Source organism: Globicephala melas, chromosome 20 (genome assembly GCF_963455315.2).
Source record: "Globicephala melas chromosome 20, mGloMel1.2, whole genome shotgun sequence".
NCBI lineage: Eukaryota > Metazoa > Chordata > Mammalia > Artiodactyla > Delphinidae > Globicephala > Globicephala melas.
The window spans coordinates 18,360,414-18,384,965 of NC_083333.1; the positions used below are offsets into that span (position 1 = coordinate 18,360,414).

A 24,552-nucleotide genomic window follows, 5' to 3' on the forward strand; every position below is an offset into this window, starting at 1 on the left:
ATGGCATCTAGTGGGTAGAGGCCAGGGATGCTGCTGTAATCCTACAAGGCATAGGGCAGCCCCCACAAGGAAGAACGATCTGGCCCAAAGTATCAGCAGGGTGAAAGCTGAGAAACCTTGATTTAAAGAAAAATACCCAGGGACTTCCCTGGTGGCACAGTGGTTAAGAATCCGCCTGACAAGGCAGGGGACATGGGTTCGAGCCCCGGTCCGGGAAGATCCCACATGCCGCGGAGCAACTAAACCCATGAGCCACAACTCCTGAGCCTGCGCTCCAGAGCCCGCAAGCTACAACTACCGAGCCTGCGTGCCACAACTACTGAAGCCCGTGCGCCTAGAGCCCGTGCTCTGCAACAAGAGAAGCCACCACAATGAGAAGACTGCGCACCGCCAAGAAAGACCCGATGCAGCCAAAAATAAAGAAATAAATTTATTTAAAAAAAAAAAATAAAGAGGGGCTTCCCTGGTGGCGCAGTGGTTGAGAGTCCGCCTGCCGATGTGGGGGACACGGGTTTGTGCCCCGGTCTGGGAAGATCCCACATGCCGCGGAGCGGCTGGGCCCGTGAGCCATGGCCGCTGAGCCTGCGCGTCCGGAGCCTGTGCTCCGCAATGGGAGAGGCCACAACAGTGAGAGGCCCGCGTACCGCAAAAAAAAAAAAAAAAAAAAGAAAGAAAAGAAAAATACCCAATTGTTATAAAAAACATTTTTAAAGGGTAGAATTAGCAATGGGCTAGGAGTTGTCACTATTTATTTATAAATGATTGATTGATTGATTTTTGGTTGCACTTGGTCATCGTTGCTGCGCCCGTCCTTCTTCTACTTGCAGCAAGCAGGGGCTACTCTTCGTTGCTGTGCGCGGGCTTCTCATTGTGGTGGCTGCTCTTGCTGTGGAGCACGGGCTCTAAGCACACGGGCTTTAGTAGTTGTGGCACACAGGCTCAGCAGTTGTGGCTCTCAGGCTCTAGAGCGCAGGCTCAGTAGTTGTGGCTTGCGGGCTTAGTTGCTCCGCAGCATGTGAGATCTTCCCGGACCAGGGCTCGAACTCGTGTCCCCTGCATTGGCAGGCGGATTCTAAACCACTGCGCCACCAGGGGAGTCCCTATGTCACTGTTTATACACAATTATTTTATTTTCTCCCAAAGAATTATGATTTTTTAAATTGAAAAAACACAAATAAGGAATAAAGCAAACAGCACCATTTTTTCTAATAATAAAAGGAACAAATGCTTAGCGTAAAATATTCAGAAAACACAGAAGTAAAGAGAAGATCAGTTATGATCCTTTTGTATGAGCTAGAACTGTTAAGCAACAGAACCCAACTGGAACTGTTTTAAGAAAAGGGGAAATCTGTCCTAAAGATGTTAGTGTCTCACAGAAGCCAACGGTACCCAAAAAGGATGCTACTGAGCCTTGAGATGCTGGAACCAGGACACTCAAGGTGTCTCATTCTGTCGTATTATCTGGCCATCTCCCCGTGTATTTGAACCATTCTCTGTCCTCCACTCTTTTCCTGGTCAGTTAGCCACGTCAGGGTCTCCGAGACCACCTCCACCTCAGGTTCAGTGACCACTCGGAGGGTGCCCAGGACTCAGCCCAGAGTCACGCTCACGGTGATAATCTGTGCACAGACTTATCACAGAGAAAGGACTCAAAGCAAGATCAGCAAAGGGAAGAGCCCCGTGGACTCAAGTCCAGGCGTGCAGGCTTCCAAGAGTACGCTCCAGGCGGAGTCACGTGGCGACAAGCCGTGAGAACACGGGAAGCTCTCCGGGGACTCGGCACCAACGTTCTCTTCTGGGGGCTGATCATGTAGACGCCCTTTACCTAGTATGAACCCAAACTCCAAACTCCCAGAGGGAAAGCAGAGGTTCAGCATAAACCACAGTGTTTGTACCAACTGTTCAGGCACAGTGAGCCTCTCTTATCAGCTCTGGGAACGGTGGGAACCCTCCCAAAATCCAAGTCCCCAGACGCCAGGCCCGGGCGCCCTGGCTGGCAGCCTCGTGGGCACAGCCTCCTCAGGCCCGCCACGCCCGCTCTTTCCTGCACAGCGATGAAAACACAGCTGCACAGTGTCTGGTGCTGTATCGGAGTCACGGCTCTCTCAGCTGTAGTTCCGAACCCCCTGGCTTAGATCGGGTGCCTCCCCGGACCCGTCGGCAGTGGAGAGGACGTCACGGGGCTGCTTTGCGATCGTGTAGGTGAAGGTGGGGGAAGACCCTCCCCATCTGCTGTGCACACAACCTCACAATCTACAACCTTCATTTGATATTGTTGTTCTGAAAAACCTTTTCATTGCTCAAAATTTCATCCCTCTGGGCGTGCATACACAACTGCGAGCAGGAAAGGGGGGCCCCTGAACACACCGACTCGCGAGATACAACCAGCAGGAGTTACAGGTCGACTGCACGTCTACCACAACTTCATCTTTATCCTCCAGACAAGCTCTACTGTTGCCTCACGTTGTAAGGCAATGCCTGGTGCCATTTAAAATATCTCCACAACATACGGACGGACAAGAGGCCCATGAAAAGATGCTCAGCATCGATAATCCTCAGAGAAATGCAGACCAAAACCACCGTGAGGTGTCACCTCACACCCGTCACGACGGCCATCATCAAAAATCTGCAAACAACAAATGCTGGAGAGGGTGTGGAGAAGAGGGAACCCTCCTGCACTGTTGGTGGGAACGTAAATTGGTGCAGCCACTATGCAGAACAGTCTGGAGGTTCCTCAGAAAACTAAACGTAGAGTTATCACATGATCCAGCAATCCCACTCCTAGGCATATATCCAGAAAAGACAAAAACTCTTAATTAGAAAAGATACATGCACCCCAATGTTCATAGCAACACTATTCACAATAGCCAAGACATGGAAGCAACCTAAGTGTCCATCAACAGACGAATGGATAAAGAAGACGTGGTACATAAATACAACGGAATGTTACTCAGCCATAAAGAGAAGGAAATAAGGCCACTTGCGGCAACACAGATGGACCTAGAGATTATCATACAAAGTGGAGTCAGACAGAGAAAGACAAGTATCATATGATATCACTTATACATGGAATCTAAAAAAGTGATACAAATGAACTTACTTACCAAACAGAAACAGACTCACAAAGAAAACAAATTTATGGTTACCAAAGGGGAAGGGGGGGTGATAAATTAGGAGTATGGGATTCATAGATGCACACTACTGTATATAAAATAGATGAACAATGATTTACTGTATGGCAAGCACGTGAACTATATTCAATATCCTGTAATAACCTGTAATGGCAAAGAATCTGAAGCTGTACACCTGAAACTAACACAATATTGTAAATCAACTATAGTTAAGTTTTTTTAATGTAAAAGAAAAATGTCTTCACAAATCACCGTGTTTCATAAACAGCTGCAGAAGCAGAGACAGCAGGTGAAAAGGGGCCTCCACAGAGTACAGGCCAATAAGGACATTGGTTTACTACTGGGCATCTATCTTTATAATGCAGGAAAAGAGCCACTTTAATGACGATAAACAAAGCAAAGCATTTCACATTCTCTGAATCGTGCTCGCAGCTCTCAGGAGACCTGTCTCAAAAAAGAAAACAACCAACAGAGCCCCAAGTGGCCCGATGGAGCACAGGCTGCTCGCTATTGGTCAGGTGCTTGCTGGTGCTTGTCCGGGAAGCAGAGACAGAAAAACACAGCGCCGGCGACAACGACGTGGGTGTTCTTTCCAGATGCAAAATAAGGTTTGTTTTGGACAACACAAAGACTGCTTTTTTCTCTAACAGAGGAGAATGCGTAGCTGCTAGCTGAGAGGTTAAAAACAGGCTCAAAGATGTCTGGGCCTTCGTGACAGCACAGCTATCTCCTTGCTAGCTCAACTCGTGCAATACAAAATCAGAAACTGATCAGATTCAGATACATTTTCAAGTAAGTCTCTTGACATCTGAACACTGGCTTCTTGCTATCTGAAATGCAAAAGCCAAATACGATTTGAATGATGGGGGATACTTGTATGCATCTTCATCTAAGGGAGGGGTCAGCCAACTTCTCCCGGCAAGGGCTCTTTTGCAACTACCCAACTCCACTCTTGCAGTACAGAAGCAGCCATAGGCAACATGTAAATGAACGGATGTGACCGTGTGCCAATAAAACTTTATTCATGAAAAACACGTGGTGGGCCACATTTGGCCCCCGGGCCGTGGTTGGCTGAACACTGATCTGAGTCAAGACTTAAATGTTACTTAGTGTAACAGGATCAGACCTGTGCTACTTCAAATGGCAAAAGCTTTGATGATATAAAATGTGAAAAGATAAGACGAGCCAGGCCAAAATGAGAAAATTCTGAGTTATAGTATGTGCCATTCGGGGTTAAGGACATTTTAGGTATACCACTTGGAGAAGCCCATTTTTCTGAAAAATGTGGGATCAACCTTTTAGGTTTATGTTTGATTTTCAAGCCCATTCTTTGTACTATAATTCCTTAGGTGTTCTGCTCTTCCACTTTAAAGTTTTTGTCAGAAAGGATCTGGTTTAATTGTTGACTGTAACACACTTTTATGGCCTTTTCCCTCAGACTTCACCCCCAAACTGTATGTCATAACACAACGATAGATACAAAGAATAGATCTGGATTATGAATCATGATACTAAAGTGAACAAGTGTGAATCCCACCTCCCAAATAAAAACTAGAGGACCAACACCTTGCGTATCTCCATTTTACTTTTCAATATTTTAAAAAAATTTTATTTATTTTATTTATTTATCTTTGGCTGTGTTGGGTCTTTGTTGCTGCGTGAGGGCTTTCTCTAGTTGCGGCGAGCAGGGGCTACTCTTCGTTGCGGTGCGTGGGCTTCTCATTGCGGTGGCTTCTCTTGCTGCAGAGCACGGGCTCTAGGCACACGGGCTTCAGTAGTTGTGGCGCATGGGCTCGGTAGTTGTGGCGCACGGGCTTAGTTGCTCCGTGGCATGTGGGATCTTCCCGGACCAGGGCTCGAACCCATGTCCCCTGCATTGGCAGGCAGATTCTTAACCACTGTACCACCAGGGAAGTCCCTCAATTATTTTTTAATATACAAAGTAATACATGGATACGTTTTTTAAAGTTATAGTTTGATAAGATTTATAATTTAAGTACTGGTTTCCTACCCTGCCCCCACCTACATCTCACCCGCCATCTCCTTGATCTCTCTACAGAAGCTCTTCTAACTGCCTTTCCTAAAAGTAAATAATAGTTTTACTGAGATATAATTCACATACCATAAAGTTTACCCTTATAAAATGTACAATTCAGTAGCTTCTGAGTGTTCTCACATGGTTGCACAACTACCACCACTATGTAATTCCAGAACATTTTCATCACCTACAAAAGAAACCCTGTACCCACACACTCCCTCTGAAACTGGATCCCCCTAAAATCGAATTCCCCTGCGGAGTTTATGATAAACCTCTCTATCTAAAAACCTTATTCCCTTCCATGTCCTGCCCCGTTCCCCTCAGGATGGAGGAGTATATCAAAGTAAAGGGGGGGACTGAAACAGCGCAGGATCCTGTGGGGCCTTCCCATGTACAAAAGCCCCCATGTCCCGTCTGTTTTTTGTAGAAAAAAGGCTTTAGTCTCCTAGGCTTTTCCTGAGCTCCAAAGAGCAGATTTAAGCAGTTACTAATTAGGTAAGGAAGGAATGTGGAAAGAAAGGACAAGCGGTCAAGAAACAATAGTTCAGCATGAAAACAGAGTCCAGGTTCCTCCCAAGAGATACACAGAACAACCTGACTGCGTATCTCTGAGTTGTTCCGCAGGAACTAAGACCCCCACCCACGTGGCGGACGGTGACTACAGGCTGACCACAGCATGCAGACCCCAGACTGGTTGGAACCAGAAGGTTGATGACTAAGATTCCTGAAACACCACCCTGTTACCTCACCTCCAGCCAATCAGAAGGATGTGCTCGAGCTGATTACACACCCTGCAACCCTTTCCCTCTTTTCGTCTTTAAAAATCCTTCCCTGGAAGTCATGGGGAGCTTGGGCCTCTTAAGCATGAGCTGACTGTTCAATGAATGGTACACTAGTGGCCTGAAGAAGAAATGTCTGTCCCTGGTTGATCACGTAGGAAAAGTAAATAACCTGACCCGAAGGAAGAACCTGGGGCTCTCTCTGCTGCGTCCAGATCCCAGTGACTCCACGCTACCAGCATTCTGTTGCTGCAGCAGCTGAAACGACACCCAGTTACTGTTAGCTTGTGTTTAGCGGGTCAGAGGTGCCGGCAAGCTCCGCTGGGTTCTTTGCTTCAGACGTCAAGGTGTCAGCCGGGCCGGGCCCTGCCCTGGAGGCTCTGGGGCAGAATCCACTTCCCAGTTGACTCAGGGTGTTGCCAGAACTCGCCCTCTTAAATTTGCCACATGACCTTGATGGAATTGCCAGTGTCGGCCGCAGTCCAGGGCATGGCTGGGCCCTGGGAACGCAGCCAAGGGGCCACCTGCAGAGGGCGGGGTGGCTGCGCCTCTGTCCTGCTTCCTGGGAGGCCCCAAGACCTTGCCGAGATCGGGGCTGAATTCCACACATTCGTCATTGTTACAGGTCAAGGCCCCTCAGCTAAGGGCAGCAGAAGGCCAAGCAAGCCGAGCACCCTTAGCCCAGCTGAGGTCCGAGGGCATCAGGACAGGGACAGAAGGGACAAAGGACCTGCAGCACCAGCCGGTCCACTTCAGAACTGCTGGGTGCCCCCACGGCGTTTCCTGGGTGTTGGCAGGACCTCGGCGCTGCAAGTCCTCCATGCTGGAAAGTCCTGGTCTCCTCGCTGGCTGTCAGCTCCCCTCCACGCGTCCCCTCCACCTTCACACCCACCGACGGTATGGGTCCTTATGCTTCAGAGAAAACTCCCGGCTTTTACGGGTTCATGTGTTAGGTCCACCCAGGTAATCCCCCTTTTGTCACATATACAGTGGGAAACTCCACAGGGCAAGGGTCACTGGGCAACATGCTTAGAATTCTGCTCCCCCCACCCACCACCATCGTGGTTTTCCGCCCCTGCAGAACACTTGCTGGTTCTTTAGAGATGGAAATCTCTTTGTCATAACCCCAAAGAGGGAACTAAAAGCAGATGAAGAAAGGGAGTAGCAGGGGTTCTGTGGGTTGGGTGGGATACAGCTAAAGGCATAACCAGTGCCAAGCCCAAGACTGAGGGCAGCTGCAGGGCCTTCCCCGAAGTCTGACTTTCTCCCAAGAGGATCCAAGGAAATCTGAGTTGAGCAGACCGTCTGGAAGGGTCTTCTCCTTTTAATGAGTGTGGGCCCACCCCACAGTGCAGGTCTGCTCAGGCTCTCCTGCCCAGCCTCCATCCTGGGGCAACCCCAAGACACCAGGAAGCTGGGCCGGGGGCCCAGCCGGGGGTCTGGCTGGCCGTGCTCACCCTCGCCGCCACCGAACGAAGCGACCACCTCGCATTACTTCAACTCCAACTGATGCACCACGAAGGCCGTGACCTCTGAGCCTAGTACTTGGTGTGAGACACACACTGATGAAAACACGAGTCCTCGCCTTCTCCAGGTGAGCTGAGCCATCCCCCAAATATCACCTCTCCGACCTTTGTGTTAAAATGGCATCCACAGGACCGACGTTCCCAGTCCTTCCTGGCTTTATTTTTCTCCCTAGCACATTCCACTGGCGGATACAGTACATAGTTTCCTCTTATATTTTAATTAACTGTCGTTCCCCCTGAGAACGTAAGTTCCTCGGGAGCAGAGATTGTGTCTGTTCCATTTCCAGCACTTAGTTATTACATGGCTCCAAACTGGCACCTCAATACAAATTCACTGAATTAATAGAAGGAGAGTTCCCCCTTTTTTTTTTTTTTTTTTTTTTTTTGGCTGCTTTGGGTCTTCATTGTTGCACGCGGGCTTTCTCTAGTTGTGGCAAGCAGGGGCTACTCTTCGTTGCGGTGGCTTCTCTTGTTGCAGAGCATGGGCTCTAGGCACATGAGCTTCAGTAGTTGTGGCACGCAGGCTTCAGCAGTTGTGGCACGCGGGCTCTAGAGCGCAGGCTCGGTAGTTGTGGTGCACGGGCTTAGTTGCTCTGCGGCATGTGGGATCTTCCCAGACCAGGGTTTGAACCCGTGTCCCCTGTATTGGCAGGCAGATTCTTAACCACTGCGCCATCAGGAAGTCCCATAAGGAGAGTTCTGATCTAACCCATCACACTACACTTTGGTGGGGTAAAAAGAAATCATTTTCACTCAAAATTACATGGCTACCGGTTTTTAAAAAGATGGTTTTTAAACTGTCTGAGTTTTCTACAATTTACTTTTGGCTTCCCAAGTCGGAGAGAACAAGCTTTAAAGGCCTGTCTTAAACAAACAGGTCTAGACAGAGAATATTTTGTGAAGAGTAAATAAATCAGACACATATGATTTGTATTTCTCTCCAAGTTTACGGAGACTTAACAATGAATGGAAGATACTCTGCAGGCAAAATCAGTTTGGGTTTCATCCAATGTGAGATGCTTTGAAAACTAGTTCAGAATGTTCACAAAAAACAAAGCAAAACAAAGCACTACAGCAGGAAATGTCATTCTCACTCACACGACTGGAAATGTCTCGTCTAATCCCTCCCTGTGACCTAATAATAATGACATTCCACGTTCAAGGGCTGACTCCTTCTGAAAATTTTAATTGTCTTTTCGTACCTGTTCTAGCACGTCCCTCAGCCCACTTCTGTGAATCGGGGAAATGACCGTGCCTTCGACCACGGGCTGGGCCATGGCTGGGCCTCGCGCCTGGTTGATTACTCCTCCCCATTTTCACTTTTCTGTTGCCAGGTCTACTTCCTTCACCCTGAAACCTCCTGTAACCAGCTCTCCTCTCTGACTCCTTTGACCTTGGGAGCCTCTATTATTGGTCATTACCCTGACCTTTTCTTTTCCTTTTTTAACAGAAAATGAAAAGAAGGTGATGTCACATATTCGGGACACTTCTCTCCTTGGGCAGAGTCTGACTTTGAGACGCTTGACTTGCTGCTGTTGCACAGACATCCCAGCTGCTGCCTTGCCGTCGGGGCTGGCTCTCAGCCAAGGCCTTGTTTTCTTGCCACCCTTAAAAGCCGGAGGTTGGGGAAGGAGAGTCGTGGTGCCGGCGGCTTCAGAATTTTTAGAAAAACGGGGTAAAGGCACGGGAGGCTGGGTCTGAATAAGGAGAGTGGAGAAGTTGGCCGTTTTAAAGAGGGCGTCTCTTTAACGGGAAGGTAAAACAATCCAACTTCCATAAGAAAACGTAAGAAGATGTGTTCATGACTGTGGAATGGTCAAAGCTTCCTTAAACAGAAACAAAATGCACTAATCATCAGAGACTGATAAATTATACTTAACTGAAATGAAGAACTTTGTTCAACAAAAGAGTGAAAATGCAACCACCCTGGGAGAGGATATCTGTCTATTTGACAAAGGACTTGTATGCAGAATATATAAAGAACTCCTGGAAGCAATAAGGAAAGAAAGACAGTCTGCTTCTAAAAATGGGCAAAAGGCCTGAGCAGGTGTCCCAAGACAGACAGCCCAGACAGATGTCCAGTGAGCACATGAAAAGGAGCTCAACCTCATCCTCCAGCAGGGAAACGCCAAGTCACAACCACAGTGAGACCCCACGTCACATGCGTCCAAATGACCAGGAGCAAAAAGACTGACAACAGCAAGTGCTGGGGAGAAGGTAGAGAAAACAGAAATTTCATAAATCGTTGGTGGGAGGTAAACCGTCCAACTGCTTCGGGAATCTGGCTGGCACAATCTACCACACTTGAACACACGCACATCCTGTGGCCCAGCCGTTCCATTTCTAGGTATAGATCCAGAAGGAATGAGCACGTGTGTGTTCCAAGAGGAGTACAAGAACATACCAGCAGGATTTATGACAGCCCCAGAATGGAAGTAACTCACCTGCCCATCAACAGCAGAAGGGATAAATGAATAATGGTGGGATCATACAATAGGTTACTGATGGGTTGAAGAAAATGAACAGACTTACAGTTATAGGCAGCAACGTGGATAAATCTCAGTAACTTAACTTAAAAAGACAGGTGGAAATACTACAGTTTTTAACTTCCATTTATATAAAGTTCAAATGTGGGCAAAACGGACATGGCATTTAGGGATACACACTTTTGGAGAAAGCCATCAGGAACCGAATTGAGGACAAAGGTACCTGTGGGAGTCGTGAGGGGCTATGACAGGAAAATCACACAAAGGGTTTGAAGGACGGCAGTGCCGTTTCTGGGTGCGACTCCGTGGGTTTTCACTTGACAATGATTCGTGAAACTATGATTCACGCTTGACGCGCTTTTGTCTTTGTATATGAAATTTCATAATAAAAAAACTTAAACTTATATCAGGTATTACTTCCTTGTTTAAACTTCACGGAAAACAAAAACTGTCCCAGCAAACCGAAACTCTTCTACTAAATGCAAGCAACTCCTAAAGTAACAGAAGAAGTTGAAGGTCCACCATGTGGGGACTTTATGTGAATTAGGAAACGGCTCCCTCTTTGGGAAGATGATTTAGCGAAAGCTGTCTGCTCGGGCTGAGCAGCCTGTCGGGCGCCCTGCTTGGGGGTTTATACCTCCTCTGAGCAAAGGAAAGGGCCCCCTCCCGCAAGAGACGCAGGCCTGCATTGAGGTCACGTCTGCTGGGAGTACAGACGGGCCTTCAGTCCCGCCCGCCTCTCCGACGGGGCCCTTGGGGCCGCACAGACATCTCCCTCCCTGGCAACCCCGCCTGTGAGAACAGAAGCCGACAGTGACAGGCACAGTGGCCCAGCCCAGCCAGTACACACGCAGGACACAGGACCCCGCCCCCCCGAGCCGCTGGGCGCTGGCCGCCGCCGCCCCTTACCGCGTAGCCCTCCGTCTTCTTCTGGCACCACCTCAGGAGAGCGTTGCGCTTGGAGCCACCGTATTCCCGGGCCAAGGCAGCCAGGGGGTCTCTTCTTTCCACGCTAGTTAGAAAGGAGAGCACACAGTACAGAGAAGATGCTAACTTTTAAAACCCACAAATACGTAGGAAACAACTAACTAGATTAGGAAAGCAGAAGTCGAGGTCTATCCAGTGAGACTCTAAAGAAACCACCCAATTGGTCCCGTCAACAATACATTTTCATTAAGTCTCATGGTATGAAAGAGAAAGTAAATTGTGCTTCTTGGCTTTCAGAAGTCTGAGGAGGGTTTTTTTTTTTTCTTTCTAATCTATCTGCTGCTCCATCCTTCTAGCCTTTAATTTATGTATCAATACTTACGTACAGTATCATTTTAATTAAAGACACCTATAGAAAAACACTCTGCATGCTTCAAGGCTACACCTATTTCCATGTAACAAATAAAAGGTAGATTGGAAGGGCATTTTAAAAACACCAGATTGGCTACTTACGGGGAAGTGATGGGAATGGAGATGAAAAACAAAATCGGTAAAACTGACTCAAAATGGCGGGGGGGGGACCTGATACTCTGAAGGTGACACTCATACTCCTCAGTTTATGGTGCAGGAACTCAATTCTGAGCACCTGTTTAGCCAAAGGAAGTGATTTCACTAATTAATACCATATCATTCCAAGAGCAAGAGTTTAGGTGCCCCAGCCTCAGTTTTCTATAGACACCTATACTTCGTATGCGACCTAAAATTATCCAAATACTAAAGAGGGACTAAAGATCACACAGTGTCTTTCATGACAAATATCATGGAATGAGAACTGCATTCCTATAGCATGTGGAACAGTATTCTATTTCCCTACACCGCTAGGAGTAGAGGGAGAACAGGAGGTGGTGCACGTCTGGAGCGGCACCTGTAGCAACAATTTAAGAGCAACAGACAAATACTCTAGGATAGGATTTATATGTGGGACCTAAAAATAAAACAAACTAGTGAATAGAACAAAACAGACTCACAAATATAGAGAACAAACTAGTGTTTACCAGTGGAGGGGGGCCGATATGAGGGTGGGGGGATTAAGAGGTACAAACTACCGCGTGTAAAATAAATAATCTACAAGCATATATCGTACAGCACAGGGAATATGGCCAATATTTTATAAGAACCATAAATGGAGTATAACCTTTAAAAAGTGTGAATCACTATGCTGTACACCTGAAACATATATAATATTGTAAATCAACTATACCTCAATTTTTTAGAAAAGAGTAATAGGATTTCCTCCCCGATGTATATAGCATCAGGGCATATATACAAGAATGTTCATAGCAGCATTTTTTATAAGAGCAAAAAATTGGAAACAAGCAAATGTACCTCATCAGGAAATGGATAAACTGTGGTATATTCATACAAGGGGATACTATATACCAATAAAGACTAAAGGGTTACAGATGTATGCAATAACGTGAGTGAATCACAGGAACAATTTTGAATTTAAAAAAACGGAAATAAACACAAGATGTTTCCATGAATACAAAATGTTAAACACATAATTTAAATAATATAGTTTATACTGCTAGAGGTACAAACATACATGGTGACAGTATAACGAAAAGCAAGGCAAGTTCAGAATGGGGGGGCAGGAAGGTGATACCAATGAAGCGGCTGATAGGAAATTTCAAAAGTAATGATTTTCTTTTCCTTAAACTAGAAGGTAAGTACCCAGGTGCATCTCCATTGTACTGTTAATTCTTCATGCCTTAGACATATTTTATTATTCTTCTTTTGTATCCATCCACTATTTAATTACAATGACTTTTAAAACAGTAACGGGACACTTCTGGACCTCAGGTGATTTCTCTCCCGTGTACCCAGCATATGTGTAAATTGGAGTCCATGAGTTTCTGTGGTCAGAATCACCGTTAAGGATGAAGTTATGGGGATTTTGCCTGTTTTGACTATGCCTGGTTTTAATTCATCACTTAACTCATCGAATTTGTCAGCCAAGTTTCTAGGCCTGACAAATCAGAGAAGACTGAGGGAAGGCTTGGAAAAGAGTTTCTGCATAAACAAATAAAACATTTACCAGTTTTCTTTAAAATTATAAAGTTAACTAGATATGATTGCAATAATAATAATACGAGAATTTCCAAAGTAAATAATTTCTATTCTATTATTGTTTTGTCTCAGTAACATGAATATAAAAATGAAACAACAAATTAGCTTCACTAATGTAACCTTTCATGATGAATGTATAATATAAATAGCATACTAACATACACACAGCCTGTCTATATACATTTCTGGCATAAAGAAAAGAGAAATTTCAGAATAGCACTAATTCTGGTACTTAAAGCCTGTTGTGATTACTTAAATCTCTTGCACATAAACATGACAGAAATGTAATATCTGGGGCTTTATCTGAAAGATATGACCTCATCTATTTGGGTCCAAATATAGGCCACACCCAAAGATATGACAGGAGCTGGCCTGAGGTATTCAGACTTATATAAAATCCTGTCATAATACTCATAATGGTAGTTCTAACGTATGTTGAAAAGCCATCGCTTCTAAAGCAGCCCGTTGTGTGCTCATCTACCTGCCTATGCGTCAATAGTTACTGAAAGGCTCAGTGTGGCACAATACAAGGGGCTGAGAAAGAGATTAAAGTGTTAAGATGGAGTATTTACTGTCCACTAAATTACAGCCCAAACGGGGACCACGGCACACACACTATGCAACGGTAAATTAAACACCAAATGGGTGTCAGACCCCAAAGGCAGAAAAGGGGGTGTCCCGGATACCGGGTGGTGAGCTGCAACCTCAGGGAAGGGTTGACACAGATGGAGAAGTGGTATTTAGGAGTGTGAAAGGACAAAAGGAAGGCAGTTCGGCCGGAACCTCGTCAGCAGTCAGAATTGCTGGTGTGACACTGCAAAGGCAGGAGACATAACAGGCTCTGATGGATACCTGAGTTTGCTTTGTGGCTTCCAGCCCCCGGTGGGAGCGCCCAGCAGCCTGGAGCCCCCGAAGCCCAGAGAAGGAGGTCTGCTCAGGGACTCGAGCGAGGGGCTCTTGCGGAGATAAGGGTCTGGTCTCAGGTCCTCGGCCCTTCCCTTCAGAAGATCTGTGGGGACAACAGAATCGCCCGTGTGAGGAGGAGAGACCCGACGGGTCACCACGCTCTCCAGTACAATCCTCACATCAGTGTCACGTACAAATGCACAACAGACACTGACTCACTGTGCTGTGCACCTGAAACCAACACGACATTTTAAATCAACTACACTCCAGTAAAATTATTTTAAAAACTACACAACAGATACAGATGGAGATACACAGATACACTTTTTGGACTGAGTGATGAAAATGCAAACAGGGACGTGGTGTCTTCTAGAAAGGATTCTCCAGGCAGGACTGGCTCTGTAATTCATAGGGACCGATGCCAAGTTAGCCCCTCGTTCAAAAACTACTCTGAATTTCAAGATGGTACCAGCAGGGCACTGAGCAGACATCCTGCTTCTAAGAGCCTCTGGCAGGTGCGCAGGTGGCCAGGCCCAGGCAGCCAGCCCGACCCCCGGTGAAGCACCATGTTCTAACGAACGTGCATCTGAGGGAGGGCGCCAGCAGGAAGACCTCTAGTGAGATTATCGGGTCAAAACGCTGGGAACAGGAGTGACACCCATTTCCCAGGACAGGAAGCCATGCCAACCACAGGGCCTGGCTTGCCAAAAATCAGTCACGGTATTTCTTCTAAGGCTCCTCTCTGCTGTCCTATTAGTCTGTGGCAAAAGAGCTAATGAAACAGCCTAACCCTCCAGAGGATATTCCCTAAAGGATCACAAAAGTGCAGAATGGGAGAAGATTCCCAAGACTGTCTAGTTTGTATGTGCAGAGGATCTGGGAGCAGGAAACTGGTCACTTGCTTGATGCCACACGCAGCTGGTGACCAGGCCGAGCCCAGCGTCCCTCCTCTGACGCCACAGTCGTGGAGAAAACAATACTTGTACAGCTGATAGCATCAATTATGGGTGCTCAAGCTGGGAGTGAGGCTAATTAGCTGGGAAGAGCAGAGAAAAACAGAGTTTACATCACTAAAGGGAACAACAAAAACAGTGTATTAACCCCAGTCCTGCAGCTTCTGGGGACGTGATGCTGCAAGGCTGGCCAGAAAACAGGCAATTGTCACCGTGCAGTCCTTTCTGAGCCAAGTAAACAGAATCACCTGGGTGGACAGGGGCCTGTGGGGGGGAAGGGGGGTGGCTGAGGATGAACTATTTACTTCCGGGCAATCGCCGCTGTGGTCTCAGCGTCAGTATTTATCTTGTCAATGAAAAGAACGGTTTCTCTATACAAAGGAAATTTTAGAGCTGGAGGAACAGAGATTACCAATACTAAGACCAAAAGTTCACCTGATGCACTGAAAAATGGTTCAGATGGTAAATTTGATGTTACAGATATCTTACCACAATTGAAAAAACATCACACACACAGCCCTGTGCTTATAACCAAGTCATTCCTATTTCACACTATGTGGCAAACAAATGTGGAGAACTCAGCGCGGGCACCCCCTCTGGTTCCCTTATTCCTCTGACCCTGGACAACCCGTGGTCTCTGGTCACCATTTCCTCTTCCTGGAAGTCATTATGACAACTTGAAGTCCTATACAAACCGTGACCACTTCTTTACGAAGCTGCTATCAGAGCGATCGCCAGCCTCGTCACCAGAAGGCAACCGGGTAGAAAGAATCAGGAAAAATCCTATCCTGGTCCCAGAGCTACTCAAAATCAGTGTGGCCTTTGTAAATTGCTTAAGCTCTTCAGGGCCTGAGTCTCTTACCTGTAAAATGCAGGGAACGGACCAAGGTAATCTTTAAATTCTCAAAGTCGGGGTTTATCTAAGGCTAAAATCCTATTAATTCCATGAAAAAGAAAAAATTCAGAAGCGAAAAAAATAAGGTGGTGAGGTGAAACAGTTTACAGTCAAAGGGTAAAACTTATCTCACAGAAACAACTATTTTAAGGATAAACCTGTGTTTGACCATGACCTAAAAAAAGGATAGTGGGGATGTCGTTTTTATTCACCATGTCACAGAAACTGACACTTAAAAGACACAAAGGATTTCTCTCCATGCGGTCTAGATTTCTGGCTTTCTCTCCTTCTAACAGGCACCAGGAATAAGTCAGTTAGTGTTCTTTTCATTGTTTTTGTTTCCTCATAGCAGTGACCTCGCAGCCAGCCATCAATTTCCAGGGTGAATGTTCTACACAGCCGGACCCTTCCGCTGACGCCTCCCGGCTCTGGGGTGTGAGCTGACTCCACAGGCGACAGTGCGTAGGGGACAGCAGCCCCTCCGCGGCTCTGTCCCCAGCCCGGCTGGGTTCACTCAACCCTCCAGGCCGTCCCGCGAGGCGGACAGCACGATTTCCGTTTCGGAGATGGGGGATCCCCAGCGCCGAGGGCTGGAACAGCCGGACCAGAGCTGGACCGTAGGCAGCAGGGGGGCCAAGGTGCAAGCCCACACGCCATCCCGCCCCGGTTCGCCCTCAACAGCTCCCTCACATCGGCCATATCAGCACGGCATGTGCACCAGGAGCGAAAATGAGGTGCGTGCGGCCCTGCGGTCACAAGCAGCGCTTCGCCGTCGGGATCCGAAGTTTTTAAAACATGGCACAACAACAGGAAGAGGTCTACACTCAGAGACAAAGACGGCTCAGAAGAGGCATATTTTAGGTACTGTGGGAGCAATAGACTTTCAGAATCAGATAAGATTTTTTTCTCAAAAGTTTCTTTTAAAGATGCGATAGTCTCTTGAGATTTAGTTAAAAGAACAGACAAAAGACCTCCAGAGCCTGACATTTCTCCCAAACTCATGCACCCTGAGAAGTGCAGCCAGCAGGACACAGCTGGGGTCTTGTGTCCGTAACACATACACTCAGAATTTGAAACTGTTTGCGATAAATGCCACTTATTGCAAATAAATGATTCTTTTTCTAAGCTCAGTTTCATGCAAAGAAAAGAAGAAAAGTTAACCTCACAATACGTAAGTCAGAACTACTTCCTATTTAAGGTGATTTACCTGAGAGGGGAAGGTCTGGGAGATCCAAGCGCTGAGTCACTCCTTTGCTGGCCGGCCGAGCACTACTGAAGGTTGAATGCCTCTGAAACCAAAAGGTACCCACACATAGGTGGACGTGTCACATCAGGGACAGCATGAGCAAGGGGTGTGTGCGTGTGTGTATGCGTGTGTGTGCGGGTGCGTGTGTGCGCACACGCATATAACAGTTCTCAAGCTCGTTAGAATCCCCAGGGGGACCTTTTAAAACGACTTCTTTATTTGAATAGGTAATAGATCCTATTAGGAACAGAAGGGACACAGAGTGAAAACAAAGTCTCCCTTTCACTCCCATCACCCAGTTCTTCTCCCTGGGGTAATTGTTATTAATCAGGTTTGTGAACATCTTCCTGGAATATTCTATGTATATTCAAGGATGCGTGTAAAAAAATACTGTTTTTTTAATGGCCAACGGGTACATGAGAAGATGTTCCACATCACCAGTCATCAGGGAAAAGCAAATCAAAACCACAATGAGATAACGCCTCACACCTGTAAGGATGGTCATTATAAAAAAAACAACCACCACAGAAAAAACAACTGTTGGTGAGGGTGTGGAGAAAACCCTCATGCACTGCTGGTGGGAATGTGAAACGGTGCCGCTGGTATGGAAAACAGTAGGGAGGTTCCTCAAAAACGTAAAAATAGAACTACCACGTGATCCAGCAATCCCACTTCTGGGTAGATACACAAAGGAATTGAAAATGGGATCTTGAAGAGGTACCTGCACACCCCTGTTCACTGTAGCACGATTCACATTAGCCAAGAGGTGGAAACAACCTAAAAATGTATTAACAGATAAATGGATAAAGGAAGTCTCTGCATGCAATGGAATGCTATTTAGCCTTAAAAAAGAAAGGAATCCTGTCACTAGCTAGGACCTGGATGAACCTAGAGGGCAGGATCTGCTGACAGGGGCTGCACCTGTGCCGTGGCCCAAAGGCTGAACCTAGATGTTGACAGAAGTGGTCCCAGGCTGCACTTAGAGGAAGACTTCCTGATTCTGGCAGAAATAGATGTTCCTTTAATGGGCCAACTCTGGGGTGTTCTGGGAACATTTGCTGAAGCTCAGTGCAGATCAGAGCTTCCCCTGCAGCCTTCCGTGTGTTAAATTCCTTCCTGCTTAACTAGCTGGAGTGACTGATGTACTTACAAAAGAATGGGGATACACATTCATAGAGAAATAGCCCCTTGAGTGGGGAAAAATTTGTAGAAGGAATTTCACTTCTGTAATAAGTTTTTTTTTTTGCTTTTCTTTTGTTTTGTTTTTTTTGTGGTACGTGGGCCTCTCACTGTTGTGGCCTCTCGCGTTGCGGAGCACAGGCTCCGGACGCGCAGGCTCAGCGGCCATGGCTCACGGGCCCAGCCGCTCCGCGGCATGTGGGATCTTCCCGGACCAGGGCACGAACCCGTGTCCCCTGCATCGGCAGGCGGACTCTCAACCATTGCGCCACCAGGGAAGCCCCACTTTTGTAATAAGTTTAATCCAAAACAACCTAAATGCCTATCAACAGAGGAGTGGTTAAGTTAATCACTGCATTATCATACACCCTTCAAAAAGAATGAATTATTTCTCCAAACACTGACATTTAAAGATATCTGATATATTCCTTCATTTATTCAACATATATTTATTGAGCTTCTACTATGATATGATTATGTGCAGCCACTGTTCTAGACAAGAGATATAACATCAAGCCAAAGGGATAAAAATCCCTGCCCTCAGGGGTACATGCCAATGACAAAGCGAAAGGAGCCAGTGTCTGAATAACATGTAGCGTAACCCAATTTATAACACTTTCTCTCCCTCACTACACCCACACACACACTCCCCCCCCACACTCCCCCACACACACATACACACTTTTTTTTTTTTAAATAAATAAATTTATTTTTGCTGTGTTGGGTCTTCGTTTCTGTGCGAGGGCTTTCTCCAGTTGCGGCGAGCGGGGGCCGCTCTTCGTAGCAGTGCGCGGGACCCTCAATGTCGCGGCCTCTCCCGTTGCGGAGCACAGGCTCCAGACACGCAGGCTCAGTGGTTGTGGCTCACGGGCTTAGTTGCTCCACGGCATGTGGGATCCTCCCAGACCAGGGCTCGAACCCGTGTCCCCTGCATTGGCAGGTGGATTTTTAACCATGTGGGTCCTGGGAAGATCCCACATGCCACAGAGCAACGAAGCCCGTGCACCACAACTACTGAGCCTGCGTGCCACAACCACTGAAGCCCGCGTGCCTAGAGCCCGTGCTCCACAACAAGAGAAGCTGCCTCAGTGAGAAGGCCGTGCACCGCAAGGAAGAGTAGCCCCTGATCGCCGCAATTAGAGAAAGCCCGCTCGCAGCAACGAAGACCCAATGCGGCCAAAAATAAACAAACAAATAAATAAATAAATTTATAAAATAAAATAAGCACGAGTTAAAAATTGGAAGTAATCTAAAAGTCAACCATCAGTAGGATGGATAAACCATCAGTAGAATGGTATATTTACACAAAGGAACATGACACCGCAACGAGAAAAGAACTGCCACAGAAACAGGAATGAATCTCACAGACTCAGCGTTGAGCAAAACCATCCAGTGACAAAGTCTGAGGTCACAGAGAACTAATCTGTGGTGAGAGGTCAGAGAACGGTTCTTTCTAAGGGGTCACTGACGAGATGGTGGCATGAGAGCCCCTTCTGAGGTGACAGACATGCTTTATCTTGGTGTTGCTTACACATGGAAACATCCAAGTTACGTATTGAAGAGGTCTGTACTTCACGGTATGTGAATTATAGCCAGTGGTGTGCTGCCGCTGGTGTGTACCTGCTCATAGGGCCGACGGATAAGTCTTCAGGAACTGTGCAGGCTAAGCTACTAAACACAGCCGTTATTAAAATGAGACTATGTTAAAAGCAAAAGTAATAAATACTCAAAACTCATTGCTTCCTAATTATTTTTCTACATTTTGCTAATGGGGTTTTCACACCTGCCTTGTCTGTCTTGTACAAATACTATCTAATGTACATCTCTTCTCAACCCCATATGCACTGAGGTCGTAGAAAAAGCTTGAAATTGGCCACAACGGGAATATTTACCAAGAAATTGGCAAACACTACAAATCCGGGCTCTTTCCCCCAAGGAGCCAGTTGTAAAACATTTACTAGCAAACTTGTGTTTATAGCTCAATAAAGATAAGTAAAAATGAAGCATGACCTCTTTCACTTTTATTAAATAAAAAATGATGATCATAAAATAAATAATTGTTTTATTTGGTTTTACACAGAAGGTGGTGGAAGTTACCTTCAAGGGCAAAAAAGTGAAAAAAGTATTTTTTTTAAAGCTTAAAAGACCCCAAACAATGTCCATAACTACTAATAACATCAGAAATGGAAGCTGTTGATGACAAGACCAACCTTAGCTCAGCAGAGGCAAAATGCTGAGCGCTACCGATAACAACAAAGGCCCTGGGCACAGAAATGCCGAGAGGCTGTGGTCTAAAACCTTCAGGTTTCACATGCAGTTACATGCAGTGAACTCTAAAAATTTATAAATTGTAAACATTCTCTCTCTCTGGGGGCATTTTAAAAAATCGATTGTTTGAGTAATATACCCAGTTCAATGTCCACTTCTAATAAAAATTACAATCTTCATTTCACTGAAATCTTTGACAGTGTCATCTTATGGGAAACCAGGAAAGAGGCATTAACAAAACTGTATGACAGGGGCTTCCCTGGAGGCGCAGTGGTTAAGAGTCCGCCTGCCGATGCAGGGGACACGGGTTCATGCCCTGGTCCGGGAAGATCCCACATGCCGCGGAGCAGCTGGGCCCGTGAGCCGTGGCCGCTGAGTCTGCGCGTCCAGAGCCTGTGCTCCGCAATGGGAGGGGCCACAACAGTGAGAGGCCCGCGTATCGCAAAACAAAACAAAACAAAACAAAACAAACAAAAAAACCCCGTATGTCGTTTGCAGCATCTCAGACCTTCCTCAGGAATCAAAAGGCAATTTTTAATGAAAGTTTCATTATTATTATTTTAGGCGTACTAAAAAAATGTTCCATGTGCCTCAAAAAAATAAACCCACTGGTTTTCGGTTCCCTTTTGTTGCCTGGGTACCGTGTGACACCAGCCCTACCCCCCACCCCACGCCGTTGGCTCCGATACCTGCATTGGAGAAACAGCGGCAGCTGGAGTGGTCCTCACGGGGATTCCGCTCAGGGGGCTCCTGGAGGCCTTATGGACAGAAATGTCCTGCCCAGCTCCACCTGCCAAGAAAAGAGATGGGGACATTTCTACGCTGCTCCAGTTCAAAACAGCAAATAATAGTTCCTGACTTGCTACTCTTTTTGGCGACTAAAAAAGTATCCCATGATGCTAATTAGGTATTACGTGTACTCTTTCACCCTCTTCTGCCCTGGACCAGTATTGAATTGGGGAATGAGTTGGGGGGAGTTAACTAAATGGGGGCTGGTCTTAGATGTAGGACACACGCGGAACAAGAAAACATACAGGTGATGAGTCACCTACAGCAGGCAGAACAGAACACTCTTGCATAAACCATTATTGTTCATTCCTTTCCCACCTTCACAGACCGAATGTAGTCACTGAGCCTTCACAGCTTCCAGTCTTTGTAGTCTAATCTTAATCTAATTTAGCCCCGAACTATTTTAGCAGAGACAGCATCCTAGGATTAGCCGTTACCCTGGCCTTCCAATACAACAGGCTTATCTGTTGCAATCAAGGGAAAAAATATGTTGCATTTTGGATACAGGCACATTTGGTTTCTTCTCTTTACTGTATTACAGGTGTACAGTATAGAGATGCATTTTTCTCATGTGGCGGTCACAGTGACTAAAGGTGACTTGTGAGTCAGGCAGACATTGCCAGAAAAAGCTGGGAATGTCCCACGATCAGGAACGACACATCAGCACCAGCGGCCACACACAAGACCAGGGGGAGAAGCATGTAACAGCACGTTCTAGGATAAAGGAGCCCAGGGTGTCAGCAAGGCGGCCGAACACACAGATCGGCGCCTCATTTCCCAAGAGACGAAGCCTCTGGCTGGCCCTGCTAATCCTCACGAGATGATAAGAAGGCGTTCAGCAGTGACCCGGATTTAACAGACACAGAGGCAGAAGAGGAAGGTGGAGAGACAGGAACTGGAGTTGCGGAGAGGAGGACAGGAGAGCTGACTCTCTCTGTTGTCTCATCGGAGCCCCAGAGGGCATCACGCACCACGTCTACACGTGGATGGTCTGGGAAGGGCCCCGTGGTCACGCCAACGTGGGACCAGGGTGGTGGAGGACGGGCTTGATCCATGGGGCCACGGTCTGAATTTGAGTTTTGCTTATGAAACAAAATGACGAAATACCTGGACGCCCCAAGTCAAATGACTTGATAAGGGATTTAACGGTGGTTGCAGACTCCGAAGATGTCGGAGGAGTTCTGTTCACGTAGCCGCCGTGCCACCGGCCAGGAGCATCCACCTCGGAGGGCTCCGAATCTTCCTTCACAGGTCTGCACGGCAAAGAGCAAATCAGATTGAAAAGGTGGAGGATGTCCCCACGGGACACAGGACACAGATGGAAACAACCAACGTCGAGAAGAGAAACAACTCTGGGAGGGGGATCGCAAACTGAAAATCCTGTTTTCCGTACCAGCTTTGCATTTTAGGAAATAACGTGGGCACCGCTCTTAATTTGTATCAGAGATGTTTTCTCCGGAATGGCCAGAGATAGCATTTTTCTATGCAGAGTGACTTGACATGAGCTCTAAATAAAAAGGATGTAACTGTAAACTGCAAAAAAAAACCCAGACAAATGTTATTTATCATAGAACAGTTAGCTTACTGTCCGTGGTGGATGCAACGGGTTGGGGTGTCGATGGGAATCTAATCCCCACCTGGCACACAGAGGTTGGAAAGACGACATTTCGGGACCCCCTGCAGCTAGGATTTCAGATGGGGGATTTAGGCTCCTGCCAGAAAGACTGGACAAGACGTGCACCAGGACCTGAGTCAGGAAGGAGAGGCCGGGCACAGGGCCTTCACTACGCTGAGACAGACGGAAGCAGAGGCAAGGTTCTCCTGCTGCTGGAAACTGGTGGCAGCTTTCCGACCAGGCAGGCAGCTTCCTGGTTTAAGGCTCCCCTTAACGGCAGAGGCAGCAGCTGGCCTGGCAGCCCAGTTCTGTGTGCTGTGACTTCGAGCGTCGTTCCTGGAAGCTGAGCCTGGAGTCTGTTTCTCCAGCAATCCCCCCATCCCCCAACAGTCCTGCAAGCCCTTTAGTACCTTCCTGCTTAAACCCCCGAGGCTGCCATCTCTTAGGTACAAGAGAACCCTGATTCATATGTGTTTGCCCCCCAAGAGGATGGTAACTGTGCTCTAGAGCAACACTGCAGCTCTGCATGAGCTGAGGCTTCTCCGCTCTCCCACACTTTCCTGGGGAGTTCTCTCTGTGGTTTCCAGACTGCAGCACAGACTCATAGAAGAGCCTTTTAAAGACAGACCATCTGCGTCAATCCTCCCATGCATGGCTTCCTCATCCAGGGGACGTTGGCCTGTCATTTAATCTCCCTGTGAATGTGCCAAGACAACACCTCCCAACTTCCCATTCCTAAATCACTGCTCTTTCCATTGTGTCAAATTGCCACAGCTGTTTTGCAAAAAGACGACTAATTTATGAGAATATGGCTCAAACAGAATACTTCCGGCAAGGTCAGTGGAAGTTTAAAATATTCATTTATTGATCTTTTTGAAAGGAACCTAGCTACTCATAAGCTTCTGCGGTTGAATTTATTTGTCCTTAATCCTCAAAGCTTTCTCCTGTTGCTCTGTAAGCAACGTGAGTAGAATAAATTTAAGTGAAACAGAACTTAAAACGCTTAAGTCACACTGCCCTACACTCTTGTCTCCACAGTCCCTTCTTTCGAGTGAAAAAGAAAATCAGTAAACTGATGACTTTTTCTGGAACGAAATATCAGGTATTTCAGAAATTGGTAAGGGTTTGTTTGTTTTTTTAATCGAATGGGGTTGGTTCTCTTTATTTTCCCTGTTGTGTCACACAGTATAAAATCAGATGGTAGGTAGGAAGAGAGAGAGCAAAATCAGGTTAGGTACGAGCCGGGGAAAAACCTCTCCTTTCTGTCCCAGCCATTCTCAGGAAGGTGATACAGAGGGCACCTTCTTGCCCATCCATGTACCCGCCCTGCCACCTGGCCTGGAGGATTTAGAGCACCCCTCAAAGGAAGACTGTTGTTAAAAGTCCACTTCTTTTGCACTCCTTGATAATTTAATAAGAATAAAATTACATTCCGCTGAGGTGCTCCCTTTGATTACCTAAGTTTCTCTGTGACTCACAACATCAAATGATACAGAGGACTCATTTTGACACCATAAGGAAGTAGCAAGGACGCAAGAAGCAATCCCAGCCCCCCTGCTTTCAGGTGTCAAGGGCAGCATTCCACACTAGCAACGCTAGTCTGCTGGGCTAGGACAGCAAGAATGAGTGTGAGAAAACCCAGCCAGTTGTTTAAGTAGGTTAACGAAGCTACTGGACTAAAGAC

The 24,552-nt window shown here is 46.7% G+C and overlaps 1 protein-coding gene across 1 annotated transcript in view; it reads right to left on the reverse strand.

Moving 5' to 3' along the window:
• The window catches only part of SPECC1 (sperm antigen with calponin homology and coiled-coil domains 1), a 245,943-nt gene that overhangs the window by 41,258 nt on the left and 180,133 nt on the right, over positions 1-24,552 (reverse strand). The window contains 5 exon segments of the mRNA XM_030861333.2: positions 10,870-10,972; positions 13,870-14,026; positions 16,979-17,060; positions 21,154-21,254; positions 22,361-22,506. Coding sequence (XP_030717193.2) covers positions 10,870-10,972; positions 13,870-14,026; positions 16,979-17,060; positions 21,154-21,254; positions 22,361-22,506 — 589 coding nt within the window.